This window comes from Lutjanus erythropterus, chromosome 2 (genome assembly GCF_056507025.1).
Source record: "Lutjanus erythropterus isolate fLutEry1 chromosome 2, fLutEry1.hap2, whole genome shotgun sequence".
In the NCBI taxonomy this organism is placed as follows: Eukaryota; Metazoa; Chordata; class Actinopteri; order Lutjaniformes; family Lutjanidae; genus Lutjanus; species Lutjanus erythropterus.
The window spans coordinates 12,006,302-12,028,437 of NC_139318.1; the positions used below are offsets into that span (position 1 = coordinate 12,006,302).

At 40.0% G+C, this 22,136-nt stretch overlaps 3 protein-coding genes and 1 long non-coding RNA gene across 4 annotated transcripts; 2 read left to right on the forward strand and 2 right to left on the reverse strand.

Annotated features, from left to right (window-relative positions):
* Positions 1 to 295: 295 nt before the first annotated feature.
* On the reverse strand, positions 296 to 5,190 carry adnpa (activity-dependent neuroprotector homeobox a). The gene is made up of 4 exons (XM_084728288.1): positions 4,840 to 5,190; positions 4,134 to 4,246; positions 3,452 to 3,544; positions 296 to 3,359 (listed from the first exon to the last, which is right to left on the reverse strand). The coding sequence occupies exons 2-4, from the start codon at positions 4,239 to 4,241 to the stop codon at positions 765 to 767; spliced, it is 2,796 nt and encodes a 931-aa protein (XP_084584414.1). The 5' UTR covers positions 4,242 to 4,246; positions 4,840 to 5,190; the 3' UTR covers positions 296 to 764.
* Positions 5,160 to 7,645, forward strand: LOC146331210 (uncharacterized). The gene is made up of 4 exons (XR_014771464.1): positions 5,160 to 5,271; positions 6,588 to 6,659; positions 6,833 to 6,942; positions 7,515 to 7,645. It is a non-coding gene; the product is annotated as an uncharacterized LOC146331210 (long non-coding RNA).
* On the reverse strand, positions 6,472 to 10,850 carry LOC146331211 (DEP domain-containing mTOR-interacting protein). Its single transcript, XM_084728301.1, has 9 exons — positions 10,462 to 10,850; positions 10,149 to 10,327; positions 9,899 to 10,022; positions 8,878 to 9,056; positions 8,464 to 8,676; positions 7,506 to 7,646; positions 7,331 to 7,401; positions 6,822 to 6,926; positions 6,472 to 6,704 (listed from the first exon to the last, which is right to left on the reverse strand). The coding sequence occupies exons 1-9, from the start codon at positions 10,542 to 10,544 to the stop codon at positions 6,579 to 6,581; spliced, it is 1,221 nt and encodes a 406-aa protein (XP_084584427.1). The 5' UTR covers positions 10,545 to 10,850; the 3' UTR covers positions 6,472 to 6,578.
* Positions 10,851 to 15,262: 4,412 nt separating this feature from the next.
* Positions 15,263 to 17,164, forward strand: mafbb (v-maf avian musculoaponeurotic fibrosarcoma oncogene homolog Bb). Its single transcript, XM_084728328.1, has one exon. It carries the CDS (start codon positions 15,556 to 15,558, stop codon positions 16,543 to 16,545), a length of 990 nt encoding a protein of 329 aa, XP_084584454.1. The 5' UTR covers positions 15,263 to 15,555; the 3' UTR covers positions 16,546 to 17,164.
* The last annotated feature ends 4,972 nt before the right edge of the window (positions 17,165 to 22,136 follow it).

Sequence of the window (22,136 nt, forward strand, 5' to 3'; positions counted from 1 at the left end):
TTTACGTTATGACCTAATTTTTTGCAGCAAATTATGGCAAGTAGTATCAGTAAGTATTGGTATAAATGTAATTAAAACAGTATCCACCCCCAATAAAAGGTTCAACTAAAAAGTGAGACTAACATTATCTGCCATTACTTCCCTGTTGAAATTATGCATCATTACATAAAAATCACCTTCTTAAGAACCCATTTTGCTGCTCTATTTAAAAGCTCCATTAAATTCGGCACATAATGTGCTTAAAATGGCTGTTTTCATTAGAACTGGCACAAAAGATAATTGTCACAGACAGTGGTTGGTGTAGGAAAGAACTTATGTTTTTTATTAAACAAACATATTTATTAAAACGTGTACATAAGCAATTAGCATATCCTACACTTCCTAAATGTGAAATGATAAATTCATACAGTTCTTTTGTCACGATTGAGAAAACAAAAACTATGGAAGTAGGGAAGTTGGCATTATAATTTCTTAAATCTTGAGACAGTTTAAAGGTGAATAACACAGATCATATGAAGAAACTAACAAAGAACAATGGCTAAAATATATACAATGTCACTTACATATACCAGTATATACTTATGTACTATGATGCAACTTTTTTCCATCTTTCCAACACTGGTAACATCTGGAGGAAACATCTGGACTTAAAGAGTTTTGATGAACAGTGCCATTTGACCAAATATTTGATTTGTAACTGTGTTTTTTCTTTGTCTTAATTCATACACTCCTTTTAAAATGAACTGTTTTTTAACCAAGGCACACTAACAGAAGGTCATCCAAGCATTTGCTTTCCCATCTTGCAAAGTGCTCTCCTTCTCTTTAGAAGGGTCGTCCAAGTTCACAGGTTCTGTCTCGTCTGTTATAGGTTCTGTCTCGTCCGTTATAGGTTCTGTCTCGTCCGTTACAGGTTCTGTCTCGTCCGTTACAGGTTCTGTCTCGTCCGTTACAGGTTCTGTCTCGTCCGTTACAGGTTCTGTCTCGTCCGTTATAGGTTCTGTCTCGTCCGCTACAGGTTCTGTCTCGTCCGTTTCAAGTTCTGTCTCGTCTGTTATAGGTTCTGTCTCATCTATCACAGGTTCTGTCTCGTCTGTCACAGGTTCTGTCTCATCTATCAGCTTTGCTGGCTCCTTTGCTTTTAGATTCTCATTGTGTTTATTTATGTCAATGTTTCCATTTTCGGTAGGTTTATCGTCTGTTTCTGGCTCACTGTCTGAGTCAATGGAAATGGTCTCTGTGCATGTGCTGACTTTTAAGGTACAGTTCAGTGTCTCTGTCTCACATGGCTTGTTTTGGTCTGTGTTTGGAGTCCCAGACTTGAGGCCTCCAGTTTTCCCCGCTGAGGTGCCATCAGACTTGCTCTCCTCAAATATCAAGTTATGCTTCACTTTCTTGACTGCGTGCATGTCGAACCCGAGCAGGACAGCCACTTTCCTGGTCTCACACTGTTTCTCGCACATCTTTCGCTTGATTGCAAAGTGAGTTGAAATGTCAGACTTCCACAGCCACAGACTTCCAGACAGCTTCTCCTCTTCTTGAGGAGTAAGGTACGGTCGCCGGTTGAAGTAGGCAGTCAGGAAGTTTTTCCTGGCTTCGTACGTCTTGTGCTCATAGCTTCTAGGATCCAGAGCAAGGCCGTCGGATTCTGACCTACTTCCAACGGCTGTGGAGATCTTTGCGTCCTTGCTCAGTTTCATCCTCTTGGGGTTGGACGCAGTATGCATTGGCGGCTGCCTCTTGAGAAAACCAGCCCCGGAGGAGTTGAGAGTCAAGGCAGACTTGAAACCTTGGCTCGCCTGGGTCCTGCCAACAGCCCTGCACTGCACTAGATGCAGTGTGATTGTGGAGGCCACCATGTTGCTGGTATACACCCCCAAGCAATGAATGCACTTGTATGTCATCTTTTTTTCAACTGGATGCATTGTTTGGAGCACTTGGTGTCGTTCCCTCAGATGCATGGCCAAAGCATCAGAGATGGGACCTTTGAGGATGGTGAAACACAGTGGACACAGAGTCTTTCCAACTTCACTCTTTTGAGACGTCACTGCAGGGAAACCTCGAGCAGCAAGTGGTTCATTCAACTTCTCAATCATTCTGGGAGCGCTGACTTTGACAAGAGGTGGAACACTATTCTGAGAGGGCGATGGCGAATCTTGACCATTGATAGATTCCTTCATGTTGAAAGTGAGAACAACAAGCTGTACATTAGTGGACTTCTCTTGTTTGATGGTGAGGTCAAAGGTTAGAGGTGATGCACCAGGGGGTCCAACAAATTCGTCAGGATGAGCCTGAGCTGCATGCTCCATGATTTTCTCAACATTGTGGAAAGCACAGTGGCACTGTGGACATGTGAGCCCATGGATTAGCATGTGGTTAAGCAGTGTATCACTGGGTAGGTAGCGGTTGCAAAGCAAACACTTGCTGGTGAAGTTGTGGATTTTCATGATGTACTTAGCCAGTGCCCACACTTTCTTTGCCTTGTGTGCATTCTCAAAATGAGCATTATAGAGATTTTCAGGGAAAAGTTCATTGCAAACGGTACATATCTTCCACTTCTGTGTCTGTGCTGTGTTTACACCTGCAGAATTATTTTCAGCCACAGTGCTGTTGCCAGCCACCTGACTGGCTGTGATGGAAGACTGACTTTTAATAACAGGGGCCACTGGCTTTAAATAGCCAATTACTGGCTGAGCTATTTGGTCAGCTCTAGGTGTATGGCCCCTGCTAATCATCAGAGGGGTCTTCTGAGATGCGACTGGGAAGGATTGGGTCTTGGAAACGATGATATTTGCGTGTCCAATCATGGTGGTTACTTGAGCACCAATGCGCTCGTGGTACTCTATAACATGCTGTACTAGAGCCTCGTAGCTACGAGTGGAGAACTGACAGCGTTTACAGAGGATGTTGTTGCCATTGACAGAACTAGCACCATTTCTGACAGATGATTCTGAAACCATACCGAGATATGGTGACACAATATGCTGAAAATGTTCCCTATAGATGTGCCTTCTCACTACGTTATAGAGTGTGTCCCGGAACGTACATTTTTTGCAATAGTACATTGCTTTTTCTACAGCATCTCCCTGTCTGATTCTATCAAGGTATGTTTTGTCCTTCTTTCCCAGTGCAGCTGCCTGCGAGTTTCCATAGCTCTGGCGTGTTGAACTGGATATGTGGAATATTTTAACATGTGTCTCCAATGTTCTTTTGCTTGCAGTGAATGTGCAGTATGGACAGTTGAGCAGGATTTTACTCTCAAAGATTTTCCTGTGTACATTGCGGAAGTGATTCTTGTAGCCTGAGTAGTATTTGGAAGAAAATGAGCACTCTGTGCAGCAAAATGGCTTCGATCGGTATTCCTAAAAGACATCAGAGAGAAAATAATGGCTTTAAGACAAATATAGTGATTTGCGGAGAAGCATTTGAAAATGCCTTGAGCACTTTTTCTTACCTGTGTTTTAGAGTATGATGGATCCCATCCACAGATATCAAGGCAAAGAGTGCCCTTTACAAATTGCTCATTCGGACAAAACTCTTTGAACTCCTGTGGAAAGAATTGAAAAGATGAAGGCATATGTGTTATAATACATGTTATGTTATATTTAGGGTTACACAATATAGTAGAAAAAAATATTCAGATATTGCGATTGGGATATGATTCACGATTAGAGTGAATGATTATTTATGAATTATAATTTTCATTTTCACTGGGAAAAAAAATAAAAATGATGATGTGATACTTGTTGTTGTTGATGTTGCACCAAACATCTGCAGAACAAAGATTTGTAGGCCAGAGCATCTCAGCAGCACTAAAGTATTTCATTACATTGCGGTTTTGTCACACATTTTTCATTTATCACAAAATTTAAGCTTTTGCAAATTGGATGATGTATTTGAGCAGTTTTGATAATATTTCAATTGATTGTGAAGTCCTACTTATAAGAATTTGTTATCTAAATTATTTATTTATGGTGAGCCAGCATAAAATCTAGTTGTCACATTTAACTCACATTTTTAATAAAACCTTTTCTAACTGGACCTTTAATACTGTCACAGAGATTAAAAAGACTTACTCACACTACAGGCTGCATAAGTCAAAATATGCCTCATTTTAATTTTAAGTTTATATTCACCTCTGCTGCCTCCTTGCAAAACTCCAGTCCAATGTCTCCAAGTGCCTTCTTCACTTGTTTCCTGGCTCTCCTGATTCTTGTAAGATTATTCACTGGAAGTTGATACATCTCTTCTGACAAGCAGAAAACAAAATGACTTATTAGTCCGAGGTAGGTTGATTTGCATCCAAACAACAGTGAGCAAATTCTTAAATATTATTTAGCATGACAGTTCAATCATCTCCAGCATCATGAGAGTGACTTCATTAACAGGCGACATGCTCTTTGAACACGTGTCTCCATTCATTAACTCACTGTCAACAACTTATTTACATATCATGACATGACAATGTTATCTATGAATACGACTTTCTTCAGGGGCCCAATAACGTTATAACTGTTTCAGCAGGCATGCTTCAAGATAGCTTTAATTACCAATTGATTGCTGATTTGACCAGAAATGACCTCTGTGAAACAGAAAGCAGGTGTATGAGTTGTCTTTCTCCTGGGTCTACTGTGATTTCTGGAACCAGAGATTTACAGTACACGTTGTTAGCACTGTTGCTAACGTAACGTTGCTATGTGTTAGCCAACATTAGCTGTGTTGCCCGCTCTTGCAGGCTTGGTCACCTACTGTACTTAGCATCAACGCTAGCGTTACACAGCCGGTTGGCGTTATTTATTTCTTCATTTTCTCTGATGATACCAGTCGATGTGTTTCACTCACCTTATGATACGTCTAGGGAGTAGCTGTACACTGCTTGCTTCACCACATAAAGAGCTAACAAAGAAGTTAACAGGCTGGTCGGGGGCGTACAGACCGATGATGATGTTGTTCGCTATCCTCAAAGAACACCGGTGCTGCTGATGCTCAGCTAGCTTACTAAGCTAGCTAGTTAGCCGTCACATCTGCTCTGCTGCAGCTGCTGACTAGCTGGAGGGACGAGCGGTAGGTCAGACTGGCGCACATCTCATGAAAACAATATTCTCCAAACATGAAGACTGCCAGCACCACACAGTGTCCTCTGTGCAATTCTTGTGCTGGCACCGGTAGCTATCGTTATCTTTTCCAAGTGAGCCAACTCTCTCAATCCAAAATGGCGGCGACAAAACGACGGAAGTCGTAGCAGGGAGCTGGGCAGTGGCTGAATGACCAAAAGTTAGTAAAATTAATTTGGGTTATAATAATGCAATGCTGTACATGTATTGTTCAGGATTGCACGTTCATGAAAACACCGCAAGTACAACTCTAGTCTTTCTTTATTGACTGATATCTGTTTCCCACAAATGAGCACATGAACACTTAGGAACAGAGGCGTAGTGGGGGTTAAACCCAAGAAAACTCAGTTCATCTACGTCTGAAATGTTGCTGAGACTTTACTCATATCTTCACATCAACTGCATCAACCAATGAGATGAAACAAGGTATTTACTTGTATATATCTGATAATGACCCCCCCTTTTCATCAAATGATGAAAAATGACCAAAATGACCTTTTTTAACCTGCCACTATATAGTATAAATACCCAGTTCTATACTATGTTGTTGCTTACATCAGGGGTTCCCAAACTTTTACGTGCCTTAGCCCGCCAACAGCATTATCTTATTCCCAGGCCCACCTTTTGCAACATATCTTTAAAAATCCAAAGTGGACTGTTTTTATGGCCTTTGTGTGTGTTTGTTTCAAGTCACGCTGAAGTTTAGATGTTTTGAAGCACTCATTTGAGAGGGTCTTACAGCAGAGAACACATTTAGTGCATACATTGCCATTTGCATTTGCAGTTTTGGCAGTTGTTCAGCTTGTCAAGTCTCTTCCATTCCAAAAATGTGTCAGATTTTTTAAGGTAGCACTAAATTTCAAAAGCAGCACAGCTGCTTGGCAGGCGGCAGGTAGCAGTCCAGGTCAACACTGACAACTTATGACGTGGTGAATGATGTTTATATATTATTACAAATGATATTTCATAATAATCCACATAATTATTATTCAATTTTTTATTTTTGAACAATTTTCTTGCATTTTGTGGAAGGATCCCAGGAGGCCCTCAGTGGTACCCAGGGACCCCATTTTGAAAATCACTGGCCTACATACATTATAAATTAGTGTCACTGTCATGATCAAAGCAACAAGTAGCAAAGTGTAGTTATGGAATAGCATATTCCTATAATACTATAATATTTCTTTCTTCTTTTAGTAGGACCTGTGCTGTTGAAAATACACCCACAGACCACTGTTCCTCTGTAACAAAATAGTTTAGATAAGACATGGCTGCAGATATAGATTTTACTATATGATTTGGCTTAAGTTGGGTCAGGGTTTGGGTCACTCCCCCTTTTAAAAATTAACAAACCACTGACTGATTATGACTCATATTTTTTAATGAGTCTGTATTTATTATATTTCAGTTCCAACAAATCTAGTCATTGTGTTCAAACAAGAGCTTGACTTAAAGATAGTTGTTGTGTCATTCCAGTGGTTCCATAACTTCCAGTACAACAGTGCGAGTTCCTGTCATCACCAGTCTGGACACTGTCCTGTAATCCAGGTAGAGAACACACTGTCCATTCACCTGGCACACAAACTGCCGTACCTAAAGAAAATGTGACGTGAAGTAAACAGGTATTATTTTTGTCTCAGAGTCAAATATACCGTTGAGGTTCTAATAGCATTTTCTCTTTCTGTGCCATGTGTGTAACATATATCTAACCTTAACTCCAGCAGCTGCTGCGGGACTCCCAGGGTCAACAGCCTGCACATAACAGGGAGCCATGCCTCTGACAACAAAGCCCCAGCCCAGGGCGTCTCCTATCACCTGGGATGGACAGAGGGTGAGATAAATTACACTTAATGTAGAAATTAAATAGTATCTATATAGTTTAGTTTACTTGGTCAAATACAACTTCATCAGTCCAGATGAAAAAGTGACTTCAAGAAAGTGTTGAGTTGTTGTTCTGATGTGAACTATGAAGATGCCTGAGTGTGTAACTGATTTAAATGGACATTTTTTTATGTTGGTATCACAAAACCTGTAGGCAAAGCTCACCTCGAGTAAGTTTAGTTTTGTCCCTTGTACCTACAGATAAATGCTTTAATTATCCAGTTCTAGATGTTGTAGGATTATTGCTCAGGTTACACTGACTGAATGCTGTTAAATCCTGCACATGACATAAGTGTTAGCTCTTAAATAGACATGGTTAAGTCATTACAGTAACTCACCGTCAACACTTTCTTGATGAAGGGTGCTCCAGGTGCCAGTAACTCTTCACATGTAAAGTTTCTTTCAAGAACTGTAAAATTATTAAAAGATTTAATAATTAACCAACTTCACACAAGCAAGCCTCAATACACATTTTTGAAAGATTTGTCACATGAATGTTAATTAGACACTCACCTGATTTAGGATTGCATCTCGCCACTGAAGTTGAGGACAGCTGAACAAGAGATGGAAATCCACTTTCAGAGTGGAGCTGAAGGGAATTCAAGCTGCCTCGACGTCCACTGGTAACCTGTTTCACGTCTTTCCTGGACCCCACTGTAAATACATTTGTTATTTTAAACTGTCTTTATTGTTTTCACATTAAATGCTTACAGGGAATGCAATATGTCGACACCAGCAAGTAATCTTTTCTTAAAACCTCTCTTCTTCATTCTTCTCGACCTCTTTGCCTGTAACAAGTGCATTAGCGAAAAGAGGAAAAAGTATATACAGTACGTATATACTTTAACAATGAAAACTCTTAACAATCTGTCATAAATCATCCAAGTGACCTTGTATCAGTATACCCCCTCAAGTCACCATGTTTCACAAAAGGTCATTTCATTCTAATTCAGTTTACCTCTAACTGTATATGTATTTTTTTTAATGACAAGCCCTCATAATTTATGTTTCCTGAATCAGTATTTGGATTTGCTGAATTGATTTTTTTCTTTATATACTTGAACAGCTCTTAGTCTGTTAGCTCGATGCTAAATATATATAATGGAAATTCCCAGTAACGCATTAGCAGAAGGTAGCAACACAATTGCAGTAATATTAAAATGACCTGTGTTCATACTTTCAGGCATTATGATGATTCAACCTTTTTCCCATGATCTAGAGTAAATAAAAATCTCAATAAATTGGCATTTTGAATTGCCATACTTCTACATCAAAATACATATAGAATTGGCATCTAAGTATCATGATAGTATCAAATTGGGAGATACGTGTAGCATCACAGGTCTGTTAGGTTCTATGGGCACCTTTACAGACAGCGCTGTAATTAAATTAGCAGTAAAATTGATATGCAATAATTAGAATTCACAACAAAGTGAATGAAGCACAAAAAGGCAAGATATTTTGTCTTTACCAGACTGAAAAGCACTGCTGCCCCCCTGAGGTCGGCTTTTGCGCACAACAAATGGACTTTCAGGATGGCTGTCCTCTTGTGTTGACACTGCCATGCCTTCATCATCGTCACGTTCGCTTTCATTTAACAGCTCAGACAGGCGCCGACGCCGGCGAAAATTGATGCAGAACTGATAAAGCAGTCCACTGTCAAAGAACTCATGCTTCTTTGCCACTAGTGGTGGGAGTGGGAAAGAGAGAGAGAGAGCACAAAACAACAGAGGAACAGAAATAATGGGATGTATCACAAAGAGTTGGTGAGTGTATGTGCTTTAGATTGCGAAACGTCCCAGCTGGCCACCCATTGCTAGCAGCCACTGACAGCCAGCTCATTGCTGGTGCCATACATCAAAGGGCAAATGAGGACGCCGCTCACCGTGCTGAATGATGCCATGCTCCTGCAATGCGCGGCACAGCTCCAGTCCCCGACGCCGGCTCTCTGCCTCTCCGTTCTGAAGGAGCCAGTCAATCAACTGGCAGCCAGGGAAAGAGCGCTGATATGCAACACCATGCTCCTCTCTTAGCTGCAAGATGGAGTTCTTTTCCCCAATGAGACTGAAGACGCAGACATGAACACACAAAAATTAGGAGCATCGCCACATGCACATTACTTTTCAACTGACAAAATTACCAGTAGTATATCAACAGAAGCATAAATAGTTGAGGTGAAAAATCTAAAACGTCTTCTGTACACACAGAGGGCTTATTTCTCTCTAATTTTGTTCACCATTTCGTTCAAATCCGTGTTTGTGAGCCCTGCTCCTTTGCCAAGAGTCATCCATCTACCTGACAAGTGTAGCATACAGAGATGCGGATTAACCAACATGATTATTGCACAGGTGTTCCTTTAACTGGTCATTTTAACTGGTTTATTTTAAATAAAACATTTATTAGGCACTGAACAAGTGCTATTACACATAAGTCTACAGATACCTTTTTTTTTTCCCATGAGGGCAAAGTCATGACCCGCCCTACTTCTTACCACTCACCTTCTCACTTATATTATTACCTTAACCTTAACCAATTGCTTCTCATGTCTAAACCAATCAGAGGCAGAGTAGTGTCGGTCCTGACTCTGCTTTCTTGGGAAAAAATGGTATATGTAGCCAGGTAGATGTAGAGAGAAATAAACCTTTTGAGTGCACAGAGAAAGTCTGTCTTTTTACTTCAACTCATGAAAAATGGGATCAAAAACTAAAATGCTGTGTTTATGTTTTTGTTGAGTATATATCTGACAGGAGATGAGCTACTGTGTTGCTGTGTGTGAAATTATATCCTAACCTAGTAATCATATTGTTGTGTGTGTGTGTCATCATGACTGCAGTTTACATTGCACTTCAAGGTCAGCTGCTCCTCAAACAAGAGAATCTGAGCACAGAACAAACAGCAGCTCTTACTGTTCATACAGTCGTTGTCCTCGCATGAAGATTTTCACCTCCGTATTGAAGGGAAATGTGCCGTCGTCCTTGCGGAAACGGTACAGCAACTTGGCATCTTTGAATACCGACCTCTTATCACAGACTAAGGAAAATAAAAGTTTAAAATAAGTTTTGAAATTAGCAAGTCTGTAAATAAAGATACAGTAATATTTACTCATTTGGACAGAAAGTGTTTGAGTATCCACTTTTGTTGTTGCTTCCTTCTTACCGTGGTGAACGATGTCATTATCCATGAGGTGCTGCAGGAGGCAGACAGCTGTTACTCTATCGGGAGATTCCTTGTGGCTCACAAGCCAGTCTATAAGTTCCTGTGCCACAAAGCAGTTGGGATATGTGCGCAGGTGGTAGCGTCGGTCCTTGATCAGTTTTCCATCGTGAAGCCTCAACCTTAAAATTAAATTCAAATTAGCCACAATCCTGAACTAAAAACTTAAAATCAACCATACGTCTACCCTTAGAACTTGAATCTCCCATAAGCCTGATTGTAAGCATTTCATAGTCCACTGTCTCTGCATTTATACCTGAGTTGTTCTCCAGCAATCATGACTTCAGCTTTATGTTGTCTGGCCATGGTTTTTCTCCTAATGCTACTTGTTCGCTCCATGTTTGTTATCTGTGGACTACAATGTAAGTGAAGCTAACTCTTAGTTATGGCCCTTTGTGTTTACAAAATAGCCCCTGAAACACACAGAACCCCACTGCCATGTGGGAAAGATGTTGTGTATACACCAAGTGAGAGAGACAAAGACTTGTCAGGAGACCACAGACAGAGGACATCCACCAAAGGAAAACTGAAAATTTATGTTTTTCTGTTTTCTCTTCTCCTTTCTTGAGGCTGAAACAATCATTGGTTTTCTTGTTGGCTGTTCTGACAGTACATAGGGTTTGTTTGACTTGTTCCCTATTCTTCAGCAGTCACACTTTATTTCAGCATTTTGAGTGAAACAAATGAATGACTGTTGATATCCACATGATAACCCTTTTCTAATTGTCTTCATGGTGCTGATTATGCCAGCTACAGCCAGTTAATGAATGTTGTGATGCAGGATGCATTTTGTGACTGCTTTTTAAAGGTTTGTTCATTTTAGGATCGGCTTCTGCAGTAGAAAGAACACTTCATGAATATTTTCAAACATTTCAAAATCTGCAGCGCAAAATGGCAACTCAGTGCACACAGCCAGTCGCTGGACTGTGAGTGTGCTGAGCTGGGTTAGGAGTGAGATAAACAGCCTGCAGAAATGGAGTCTTTGCACTCTTTTCACGCAGTGAATTAAGGATTTCATTCGACCAAACCAGAGTTGGTGGTTGTTGAAAGAGTAGGTAGACTATCAAAGATGGTTTTGTTGAGTTTTACGTTTTTATATCTAGTTTGAATGGAGTGAATTTTCTGAGGATTTAATGAGCCAATTAAGCTCCTTTCAGTTCAGTAAAAGAGAGAAACTTGAATTTAGAAGGTGTGTGGTTGGGTTTCTCTGTTTAAAAAGGAAAATAAGTGAAAGACTATTTAATTTCTTGACACTTTGTAAGTTTAGATTGTTTATTGGACATAGTGAGCGTACCCAGCGTGCCTAACATAGTGAATTCATCTCCCAGCTCAGACTCAAGAGGGCAGGACAGGGGACGACTGATTGATGACCTGACGACGGTCATTTGGAGAGTTTTAACATATCGTCCAACTCTAGTCAGTTTTTTACCAACAGCAGATGGCAGACAGCCTACCCCCAGTTTGGTGAAGCAGCAGGAGTAGTGGTGTAGGAAGCTAAGCAATGTACTGTTGTGGACAGGGTCAACAGCAAAACATATTTTAGCCACTCAAAAAAAAAGCCCACTTAAGAATATCAATATTAGTTGAAGTGTACATTATATTTAGAATCTTTTCACCCCCTTTTCTTACTGTTAGACAGCCTTTTCTGATAGATAGCCTCTGGTATATAAGCCAAATACCACTCCCTCCATAGCAACCAAACTCCATTTGCAGGGTAGCCCCAGACTTAGTCTCCTGTTAAGCAGCTGCATGATTGGTGGAGTTTGTAGGTGGGTTTGCACACAGACTTTTTATCAAATTGACATCCATGTCTGCATGATGGTCTCTGTTCTCAGAGGCACATAAAGTGAAGCCTTGTTTCCAAGAGCTCTTGAGACTGTGATGATTATAATTGATCATACTGGTGCATAGAAATTCATTTTTAGGAGGCGTGACTGTTTTACTGCATGTGTTTTTGTGGTGAAATATGTCCTGAGTGTCTGCTGGTGATGTGCACTTAGGCTGTTAGCATTCTATCATTAGCATAAGTTATAGCACATACAGTGACCCCGCCCTGCTGGCATAAATCCTAACATGTGTCCCTGAGCCATCCTTGTTGCTCAGTCACACTGTCTCCTCTTTTCCTTTATTCCCAGCAACTAAACTGGACTGAAACAATGTCAAACAATGCCTCAACATTCTCAGACAGAATTGTCTATTGGTTTTGGCTTCAGTCCTCTATCTTGTCAGCGATGCTTTCACTATCTTTGGAGAAAGCATTGCCTGAGAGGGTCACCTCAGGGCAGGACCGTCTCTTAACCCTTTGATATCTTGTGCAGTTGTTTCACCTCTGGACACCGCTGGGGTGACGTCCCAGAATCAGACAGCAGATCCTGGAACATGCCAGAGATGATCACTGTGTCAGAGATGCGGCTGAGCTGTGTGTCAGGGGGCTCAGGATTTCTTTGTTAAGTCTTCAAACGCTTGTCTGGCTGTCAGAGCTCAGAGGATGACCTGCTGGGAAAGTCTAAGGGCTGTCCCAGACTGTGAGAATACAATGAGAAGAATACAACTGAGAAAACACAGAACACAGAAGGAGATAGAAGATTTTGTGATATGATGAGTTCTAAAATGTTTTAAGCTGACCTGATTAAGGTTGCAAATTTTGTCCATTCGTGCATTTTGACCATTAATAATGAATAATGTACAAAATGCACATCTTTTTCACAGTTTAAGTTTTATTTAAACAATTCTAGCAGCTCTTTACTTATGTGAAACATTACCTCATGAAAGATAAACAATTTATATGAACAGAATAATAAAACAGTAAGGCTTTTGTTAGAAACAGCTGCTCTTGTCTGCCTGTCCATAATAAACAAATCCTCAACCAAACAAAATAATGTCAAATGGGAGGCGATATCTGACATTTTGTATACTAACAAGGCAGATCAAACCAACCCATGAGAAAAGCTGTGAGCTCTGGAGAAGTGACAGACAAAATATACATTAATCGTTAATTAATCCATTAATCGTTAACATCCCTAGACCTGATCAACAACATGAATATTTTGCTTACAGACAAAGAGTAAACAAACACTCAGTTTGTTAATTTACATGTAAAATATGAGCCTCATTTTATTGGCCACATAAAAATAATTGCTCCCTCTTGCACTCATGCAGCCTGTGATGTTTCACACGTCTGAGCTGAGAATGAATGCTGATAGTAGCACTGTGCAGTGTAGAGTGATGGCCACAAGATGCCAGGATTCTCCTATCTACTAACTGTAAGGAACACAGTCACAACTACAGCATCAAATTAACTGTCTGAAAGCCTCCCTTTTTTATTCAGAATGTTTTCACATGCAATGAATTTACCTTGGTATGTTGGTGCAAAATAATAAATATAACAGGGGAAAATAATAATTAAAAAAAAAGGATGAAAAAGCATGTAGTGCAAGTTAAGAAAAATTCTAAATTGACAATAAGATATGAAAAGTATATTGTAAAAATATGTGCCTGTTATTTCAAGGAAGGAATGTGCAAAGTTCACAGTATTAATTAATTTATATAGTATTAAATAATTAATAATAAGTATATTTGCAATATGCAAGATAGAGTCCAAGAGGTGTACATTAATGTAACACACTGAGTCAGGTGAGTAGACTTTACATTAATGTAACATATAGAGGGAGGACGGGGATATGAGACAGTGTCAGGAGGAGTCCTGGGCCTTATTCAGCTTCAGCCAGCTGAAAAGGGAAAGACAGTCAGGACATCACAATATAACACTGGATCTTTACACATCTTTGTGACAAATGCCATGTTGAAGAAGCTGCTCTTTGTTTTTTCTTCTCTCATTTTAGTATAACATATTCCAAATTTGATCAGATATGTTTCATATACTAATTAAGCCATTGCCATCTTCTTTACTTACTGTAGCAAAGAAACCTAATTTAATTTTCTAGAAGAAAGCAGAGGTTCCACCTGTCAAACTATACCTGAAAGAAATATTAAAGCTCTTTTAACAAGAGAGAAACCAATTTACACAGTTCAAACAATCTTGTTCAGTTCAGCAGGATTTGGCACCCCCTTCTATGTTACATTGATAACTGTCTAATTTTAATGAAGTCCTGGGAAGGATAGGGAGTGGGACAAAGGGATAGTTGTGTACATGTCCTTTTTTGTTTATTTGTTTGCTTTATCTCTCACTTTATCTCTAAAGTCAGAGCAAATTTGTAATACTGACTGTTTTTATGAGTGCCTCCTCAGTAAAATGAGGCAGTCATGACAATGTATAAACCACCACAAATTCAGACAGAAATATGAACTAAATTAAGACCAAAAGGCTGCGTGTAATGTGAGGTAACACTCCTGGGGTGTTTGAGAGTTGGGGAGGAGAGATGGAGGGCTCTGGGGCATTGTTCTGTTTTTCATCCTGTGTTAACTGATATGAAGTGGTCCACCTCACTGGTATTGTTTACAGTGTTTGATTGCTTTAAAAAGAAAAAGGAAACATGCTTATCTAAATACCATGATGATACAGTTTCTCACAATAAAGTTTTTTTAAACGTAAGTGTTAGAAAGGCTTATGCCTTTAATAATGAAATCTCACATTTACATTAACACTACATGAAAAATGTGAAAATGTCATTGTTCAATATTACAATGATATGACTTGCGATAAATATATATTGAAGTGTACAAAAAAAGACAGAAAATTAAAATTAAATTATATTAATACAGTTTTGCAGTGGAAAAAATGATCTCATATATCTGTGAATTTGTTAGGAAAATATTAAAAGTAAAAGTCTGGGTGTATTTGACCCATAAACACACCATATTATATCTAAACAGTTCTGTAGAAGTCTAAATGTAAAATGGAGGACAAGTCATATAAGAAAAGAACATACTGCAGAAGGGAACGTGTCGCTGTGCATTTACAGGTTTTGGTCAAATGATGATCACGAACAGCTCGTGTGGACAGAGCAGCTTTTATGCAAATCGTCCTCTCCAGCGTGTTTTCATTGGAGAGCAGCGTGGAGGTGTAGTCTGGAAGGCGTGACATCATGCCAATGCAGCTTTATGAAGAAAGTGCGCTTCTGCTGAACACCCAGAGGTGCGTCCAGTCCGCTGCCATCGCTGGACTTTACTGCGTGAGAGGCTGCTGAAGCTAAACTGGCTGCGCGCTGCAGAGAAACCAGCCCGCAAAGAGTTTGACGCTTTTACGCACGCATGTATTTTTTCCTCTTGAGCTGAAGTCAAAGTTTGGAATTACTGCTGTTTTTTTTCTAAAGTGAGCGCGCTTTGACTGACTGCATGAACTAGCTGTGGACATTTGGAGCTCTCTAAAGAGACCAGCTTGTTGTTTAACATGACCGCTGAGGCGCATTCACATTTGGGACTGCAGAAAGCCAACATGGATTTCGTCAGCGACTTCGACTTGATGAAGTTCGGCGTGAAGAAAGAGGCGATGCAGGGGATGGAGCGCTCCTTCATCGGGCCGTGCAGCCAGCTTCAGAGACCAGACTCTGTCTCCTCCACACCAGGCAGCACACCTTGCAACTCAGTCCCCTCGTCGCCAAACCTCAACCCAAACGAGCAGAGAAATAACCCCGGGGGCGACCAGTTCTGGATACCCAACAACGGGGGTTACCCTCAGCAGATGTACCCTCAGGCTTTCGGTCTGACACCCGAGGACGCGATGGAGGCCCTGATCGGAGCCACGGCGCAGCAGGGACACCCATCTGCGCCCCACGGCCACCACCCGCCACCTTTCCAGGCTGAGTACGAGTACGGTCACCTGAGCGAGCCTGTGCAGCACTACCCGGGACTCCCGGGTCACCCCGACATGCAAGGCATCCCCAGCAGCCACTGCCAGGACCCCTCCTATCTCAAAGATGACATGGGCTGCGCGTCCCCTCAGTCGCCGGAGGCCCAGCAGGTCCTCGGCGCGCACCACCACCACATCCAGCAGCAGCACAGCCGCCACGACAGGCGCTCCAACGCCGAGACCCACTTCTCAGACGACCAGCTGGTGTCCATGTCCGTCAGGGAGCTGAACCGTCTCCTCAGAGGCCTCAGCAAGGACGAGGTGATGCGTCTGAAGCAGAAGCGGCGGACCCTGAAAAACAGAGGTTATGCACAGTCGTGCCGTTTCAAGCGCGTCCAGCAGAAACACATCTTGGAGCACGAAAAGACAAGCCTGGTGTCACAGGTGGAGCAGCTCAAACACGAACTCAACAGACTGATCCGGGAGAGGGACGCGTACAAACTCAAGTGTGAGAAACTGTCCGGTGCAAACTGCTACCACGAAACTGGCTCCACCAGTGACAATCCCTCCTCTCCAGAGTATTTAATGTGAGTTTGTTCGTGTGCTGCAGAACTGATTGTTTTCCATGGGGAGGCATTATGTTGACAGCTCACCTGACAAACAGTCCCATGGATCCTCAGAGTTCTAATTAATGATGGACATAAAGGGCATCACTCAAATAATTGTAACAGATCCAGCTAGGCAACAAGTTATGAATGGAAAATTACAATGAGGCATGCATGCAGGACATGTATGAGATGTTTTTATTTTATAGCTACAGGCATATCTGTATTTTGTCTGAAAGGAGATACTTGAAATCAAAGAATATTCCCTTTTTATTATTATTATATATACACAACTTTAATCCTTCTGCTTCAGTTACTGCTCAATCTTCATTTTGGTGATTTCTTTTGCTTTGCTTTTAGTTTTTGTAGCTCAAATTATATTTTGTGTTCTCCCTTCCTCAAAATAAAAAAAAAACATATACGGAAAAGAATGAATGATGCTAGAAATGATATTTCTATTATTTTTATTAAGCTGTTTCTGCTGGACAGACGTGTTCCCCATTTGCTTTTCTTTTTAAAATAATATAAAATGATGCAAATTGTTTTTTCATCTACTATGTTTTTCATTTACTATGGATCAATAAACCTATTGTGACTTTTTACAATTGTGTCTCATGTGCTGATGAATTATTACTTTCCGACAGCCTCATGCAAAATCGTCTATTTCATCACGGTATTGTAATTTGTTATGCTTATTTTGCTTTTCTAGTATTTTTTTAATAATTATATTCGCAATATACAAATAAAATATTTTAAATTCTCAAAGTCATAACAGAAGATACACCCAACACAACATCGGTGCACACAACATAAGATTATGGTAGTGAAGTCTTTCAGTCAGTGTACAGACCTGCAATGATTAATTTAGTAATTGATTAGCTGTCAGCTATTAAATTGGTCGCTATAACTATTTCTATAATGGATTAATCAGTTTGAGTAATTTTTTAAGGAATAAAAAGTCAAAATTCTTTCCTTCTTCTTCTTAAATGTGACTATTTTCTGGATTCTTTACTTCTCTATGAATAGCTTTGGCAAGACATTTGAGGATGTCATCTTGGGTTTTGGGGAAATACTAACTGAGATTTTTAACAATTTTCTGACATTTTTTTTTTTGAACAAACAAGTAATCAGTTGAGCAAGAAAACAACAGATTAGTCAACTATGAAAATTGTCAGTTGCAGTCCAAGTACAGTACATGAATATGCTGTAATCATATAAAAATATGAGAGTAAACTGGCTAATTTTTTTGCAGGGTAGATGCTAAGACTATAAGCACACCTCTCCCCCATAAAGTTTGACCCTAAAATTACTCAATGACCCTATAAAAATTTAAAATACTCATAAAGTCACATTCAAGAAGTCACGTTACTTGATCATTGTGTTACATAAGTGTCATATGGTATATTTTGCCAGACACCCAAAGGAAGCAGTGCAGTAAAAGTCACTGCTGTGCTGCTGTGTGTTTGTTGGTTTGGTGGTGACTGAAAGGACGAGTGGCTTTCTCTCCTTCCCCGACCTTTGCCCTTCATGGAGTGCTGCTTCCTGTGGGACCCCGGCATGTGAAAGCACAGGGGGGCTGACTGGCAGGGGCTGCGGGGCACAGATAAAATGGAGTGGAAATCAGGCTTCCCCTCTGCTCTCTTCCTCAGACAAACAGATCACCTCTGCATTCATTAACAGAGGAAGAGAGAAGCAACAACCACGGCACGCTGTTCCACCGAATCTTTTCACTTGATATGTTTTTGTTTTTTCCCCTGCTGTGTTACAGTTTGAAACCTTCAAGCAAATTTCCTGAACACAGATCATTCTCAGTTCAGGATTACAATAATATTTGGATGACCATAATAGTCCCAAGGCCACAGTGATAATGTGAGATAAGTAGTTACATTGTAAATTGAGTTTATAACCTCTCTGTGACGGCTTGCATGTGTGCTCAGGATCTTAAAGTGTTTTTCACTTTCTCATAGTCAGGGTTAGGAGGGTTACTTTAAAAATATAATAGGTATTCCAATACTGTCACTATTTTCCTATTTAAAAAATAGGGTCATTAACCTAATCCAAGTATATTAAAGTAATGTAACTTGATCACTCTCCATTATTTTTCAAATATAATAAATATTCCAATACTATTACTAATTACCAGTTAAAAATGTAGTCAGTAACGTAATCCCTAATCACAGTATTGAAGTAATGTAACTTAATTAATTTCTATTACTTTAGGAATAACCTCAGTGTAAAATATTTTAAATTGTTTAGTCTAATATAATGTTTTATGTTGCATGCAAATGCATGTTTAGATTAATATCCATAATTATGCACTTTTAAATGTGCTATGTTCAGTACCGTATGCTATTCACACTTGACATTCAGACTTCAAGTAAACTTATTCTGAGGCTTGTGTTTTTACCCACACCTCCTCTTGGTCGCCAGCATCACCACCTACAGTCCTAAAACATTTTTCAGTTGTCGTAGAATTGGCAGGTTGGCTGGTTAACTGGCTGTTAGCCGTTGATCTGTTAACAGTTGGTCTGTGTGGTAAATGCTGGCATTTGATCTGTGTATCTAATGTTAGTAGTTGGTCTTATCAGCAATATAACATTAAATATTTCTTTAAATTAGGTATTGAATTCTTGGACGATAGTTGGAAGAACTTCCATTTTACTGTGATTTTGTTCCTCCTTTCGGATTTAAAGACGAAATAATTGCAACATTTTCACCATGTGAAGCATTTTGAAGGCCATGATATAAATTGACAACCATAAGATTATCACTTTTTTTTCACTTAGAGCACAGTGGTGTTGTGAAACTCCTGTAGTATTGTAATGTGTGAGCATTGTGCATGGTAATATATCATTCTTTATTTTCAAATGTATTTTTAAGTCTTAATCCTAATTTTACTACATGTACCTGTTATCTGATTACATCTTTTTTTTTTATCTGTAACTGTAATGTAGTACAGTTACCTTTCTTTTGCATCCAAATGATATAATCCCATTACACGTAGTCCATTACTCCCCATGCCTGTATATTGTTCACCCTTTGTGAAAGTTCATCTGGGCAGGTGGCTCTGTTAATGGTGCCACCCATTAGCCTGGAAACCAGGTTCTCTTTTCATGTGTGACCCCTTGACAGTTCTGACCTCACCCCGCTCTGTTGTGGGAAAGCGGCTCTAAAATCATGCCACAGGTGCAAAAGCACTTTTCCTTCTGAAAAACAGGCCTAGAATCCCCGAAGGTCGACCCGCTGCTGTGGGAGAACATGACGTAGGTGAGTGCGTTTGTGAACTTCAAGGGTGTAGCAAAAAATAACCAGATGGTTATGACAGTGAATAATGCTCCTCTATATTTTAATGTTATTGGGAAGGGCTCATTAATCAGTGACTCTTATATGTGGCATAAGACTGTGTTTAGAGTCCTAGTTTAATTTAAAATGAGGCTTCCCCTATTTTAAAAGTGTACTCATTAATAGTAAACCTGCTCAGATGACTGATGTGCAGACAGTAAAAGATTTCTCTTATTTTAATTAGTTTGATCACATTTTTGGTCATTTATGTTTGTTTCAAATTAATATAATTTTATTTATCTTTATGTCATTTGTACATGACTGCTGCAATGGATTGGTTGTCAACTATTGAATTAATCGCTAACTAGTGTGATTATTGATTAATCATTTTGAGTTTGTTGTTTTTTTTAAGATAATGATTCCAAAATCTCTGATTCCAGTTTCTTAAATGTGAATATTTTGTAGTTCCTTGGGCTGTGGATAAAATAAGACAATTGAAGACGTCACCTGGGAAACACTTTTTTTTTTTTTTTTTATCTTTTTGGACCAAACAACTAAGTCATTAATTGAGAAAGTGAGTGATGGATAAATCAATGATGAAAATAATCATTAGTTACATCAACTAAAAATGTACAAAATTATGTAGTATTTTAGATTGAACTACCTTTAGTGTAAGTGTTCATTTGTAGAGCTGAAACTAACAGTTATTTTATCATCAATTAATATGTCAATCATTTTATTGAATAATCAATTAGTTTTGTGGGTCATAAAATGTCCAATGTTATAAAATGTCAGAAAACTGTGAAAAATGGTGGTCAGTGTTTCTGAAAGTTAAAGGTGATATCCTCTAATATTTTTGTTTCGTCAAAAACCCAAAGAGGACCAAAGAAACCAGAAAATATTCACATTTGAAGGTGACATCATGGAATTTTTATTTAAAAATGACTGAAAAACAATGAATTGATTATTGAAATAACTGGCAGTTATTTGATGGTTGACAACTAATCAATGAATCCACTAATCGTTGCAGCTCTATACATTTGCACGTGCAATCCTTGATAAAGTCACGTGCAAGGTATGCATGTGTGTGTAAACATGCATATATTTTACACTGCATGCACTTTTGTATTTTAGTGGTTGTGGTTTTTCAAACAATGTCTTTCTTTGTTCACTGTCATATGTTTTTTGCGCACTTACACACATCACATGTGGATTTCTAAGCAACGGCGGAATAATACAGTAGAAGTGTTTGGCGAGGAGAGCGGTTTGTGGTTCTGTGTGACAGTGTGCAGGGTGCCATTGTAGAAACGATTAGCCAGCTCTTTTCCCTCGCATGTGATAGGCTGGTGGGCCTGATGTGGGAGCCTCGCGCTCACCCCCCTCCTCACCCTCCACCCCCACCCCCCGATCCTCCTCCTCCTCCTCCTCCCCGCCACCAACACCCCGAGCCCACAGCGCCTGAGGCTGGCTACTGAGTCAGCAGGAGGGAAAGGTGTCTGCACGGCTGTGGCATCAGTACAAGAGAGAGAAAGCAAAATAGCTGGAGAAGGATAAAGAGCAGTGAAAACGCTTTAGAACAGACGTGCTTGCATTTTTTTTAAAAACAGATGGAGAGAAAGAACGATTGCATGGAAAAGAAAGTCATAAGGAGATGATAAAGCAGCTTGAACAGGAAGCATCATCACCACCTAAATTTATTTCAAAACCTCTTCTGCAGACATCTCTTTATTAGATAGTGACTAATATTACATTCATATTCTCATATTCAATATCTCTTTCACTTTAGTTTTCACTATGACACACTTACTTGCTGAATACTACCTTATAGATAGCTGGTGCTCAGTGCAAACACTCGAAATGTGTCCGTCAGGGTCAGTTAAACGTGATGCCAACCTCTTGGTCGAGTGCTGGGGTTTGCCAAGGCCTGGCTGCGTCTCAGACAGCGGACACAGACAGAGGAATGCTGCAGATACGCACCATTGTGTGGGGAGAGGCAGAGGAATGCGGGCTGCCAGGCTACGTACACTGTCACCAATGAACACAGCCAGAGGCCTCGAGCCATGAGGGAAGGCCGGGGCCAACAGAGCCCACAGTCAAACATCACTCACCACTTCCATCTGTGATATCATACCCATCTCTTCTGGACGGTGTTGATTCGGCCCAGCTTGGCTGTCTAAACACTGAGTATCTTATTGAAGAGCTTGTGACTGACTGTCACAAAAATCATCAGAGATTAGATAGAGAATGGCCCGTCAAATAAGAATTACTTTATCTGCTTTGTTTCAAACAAACCCT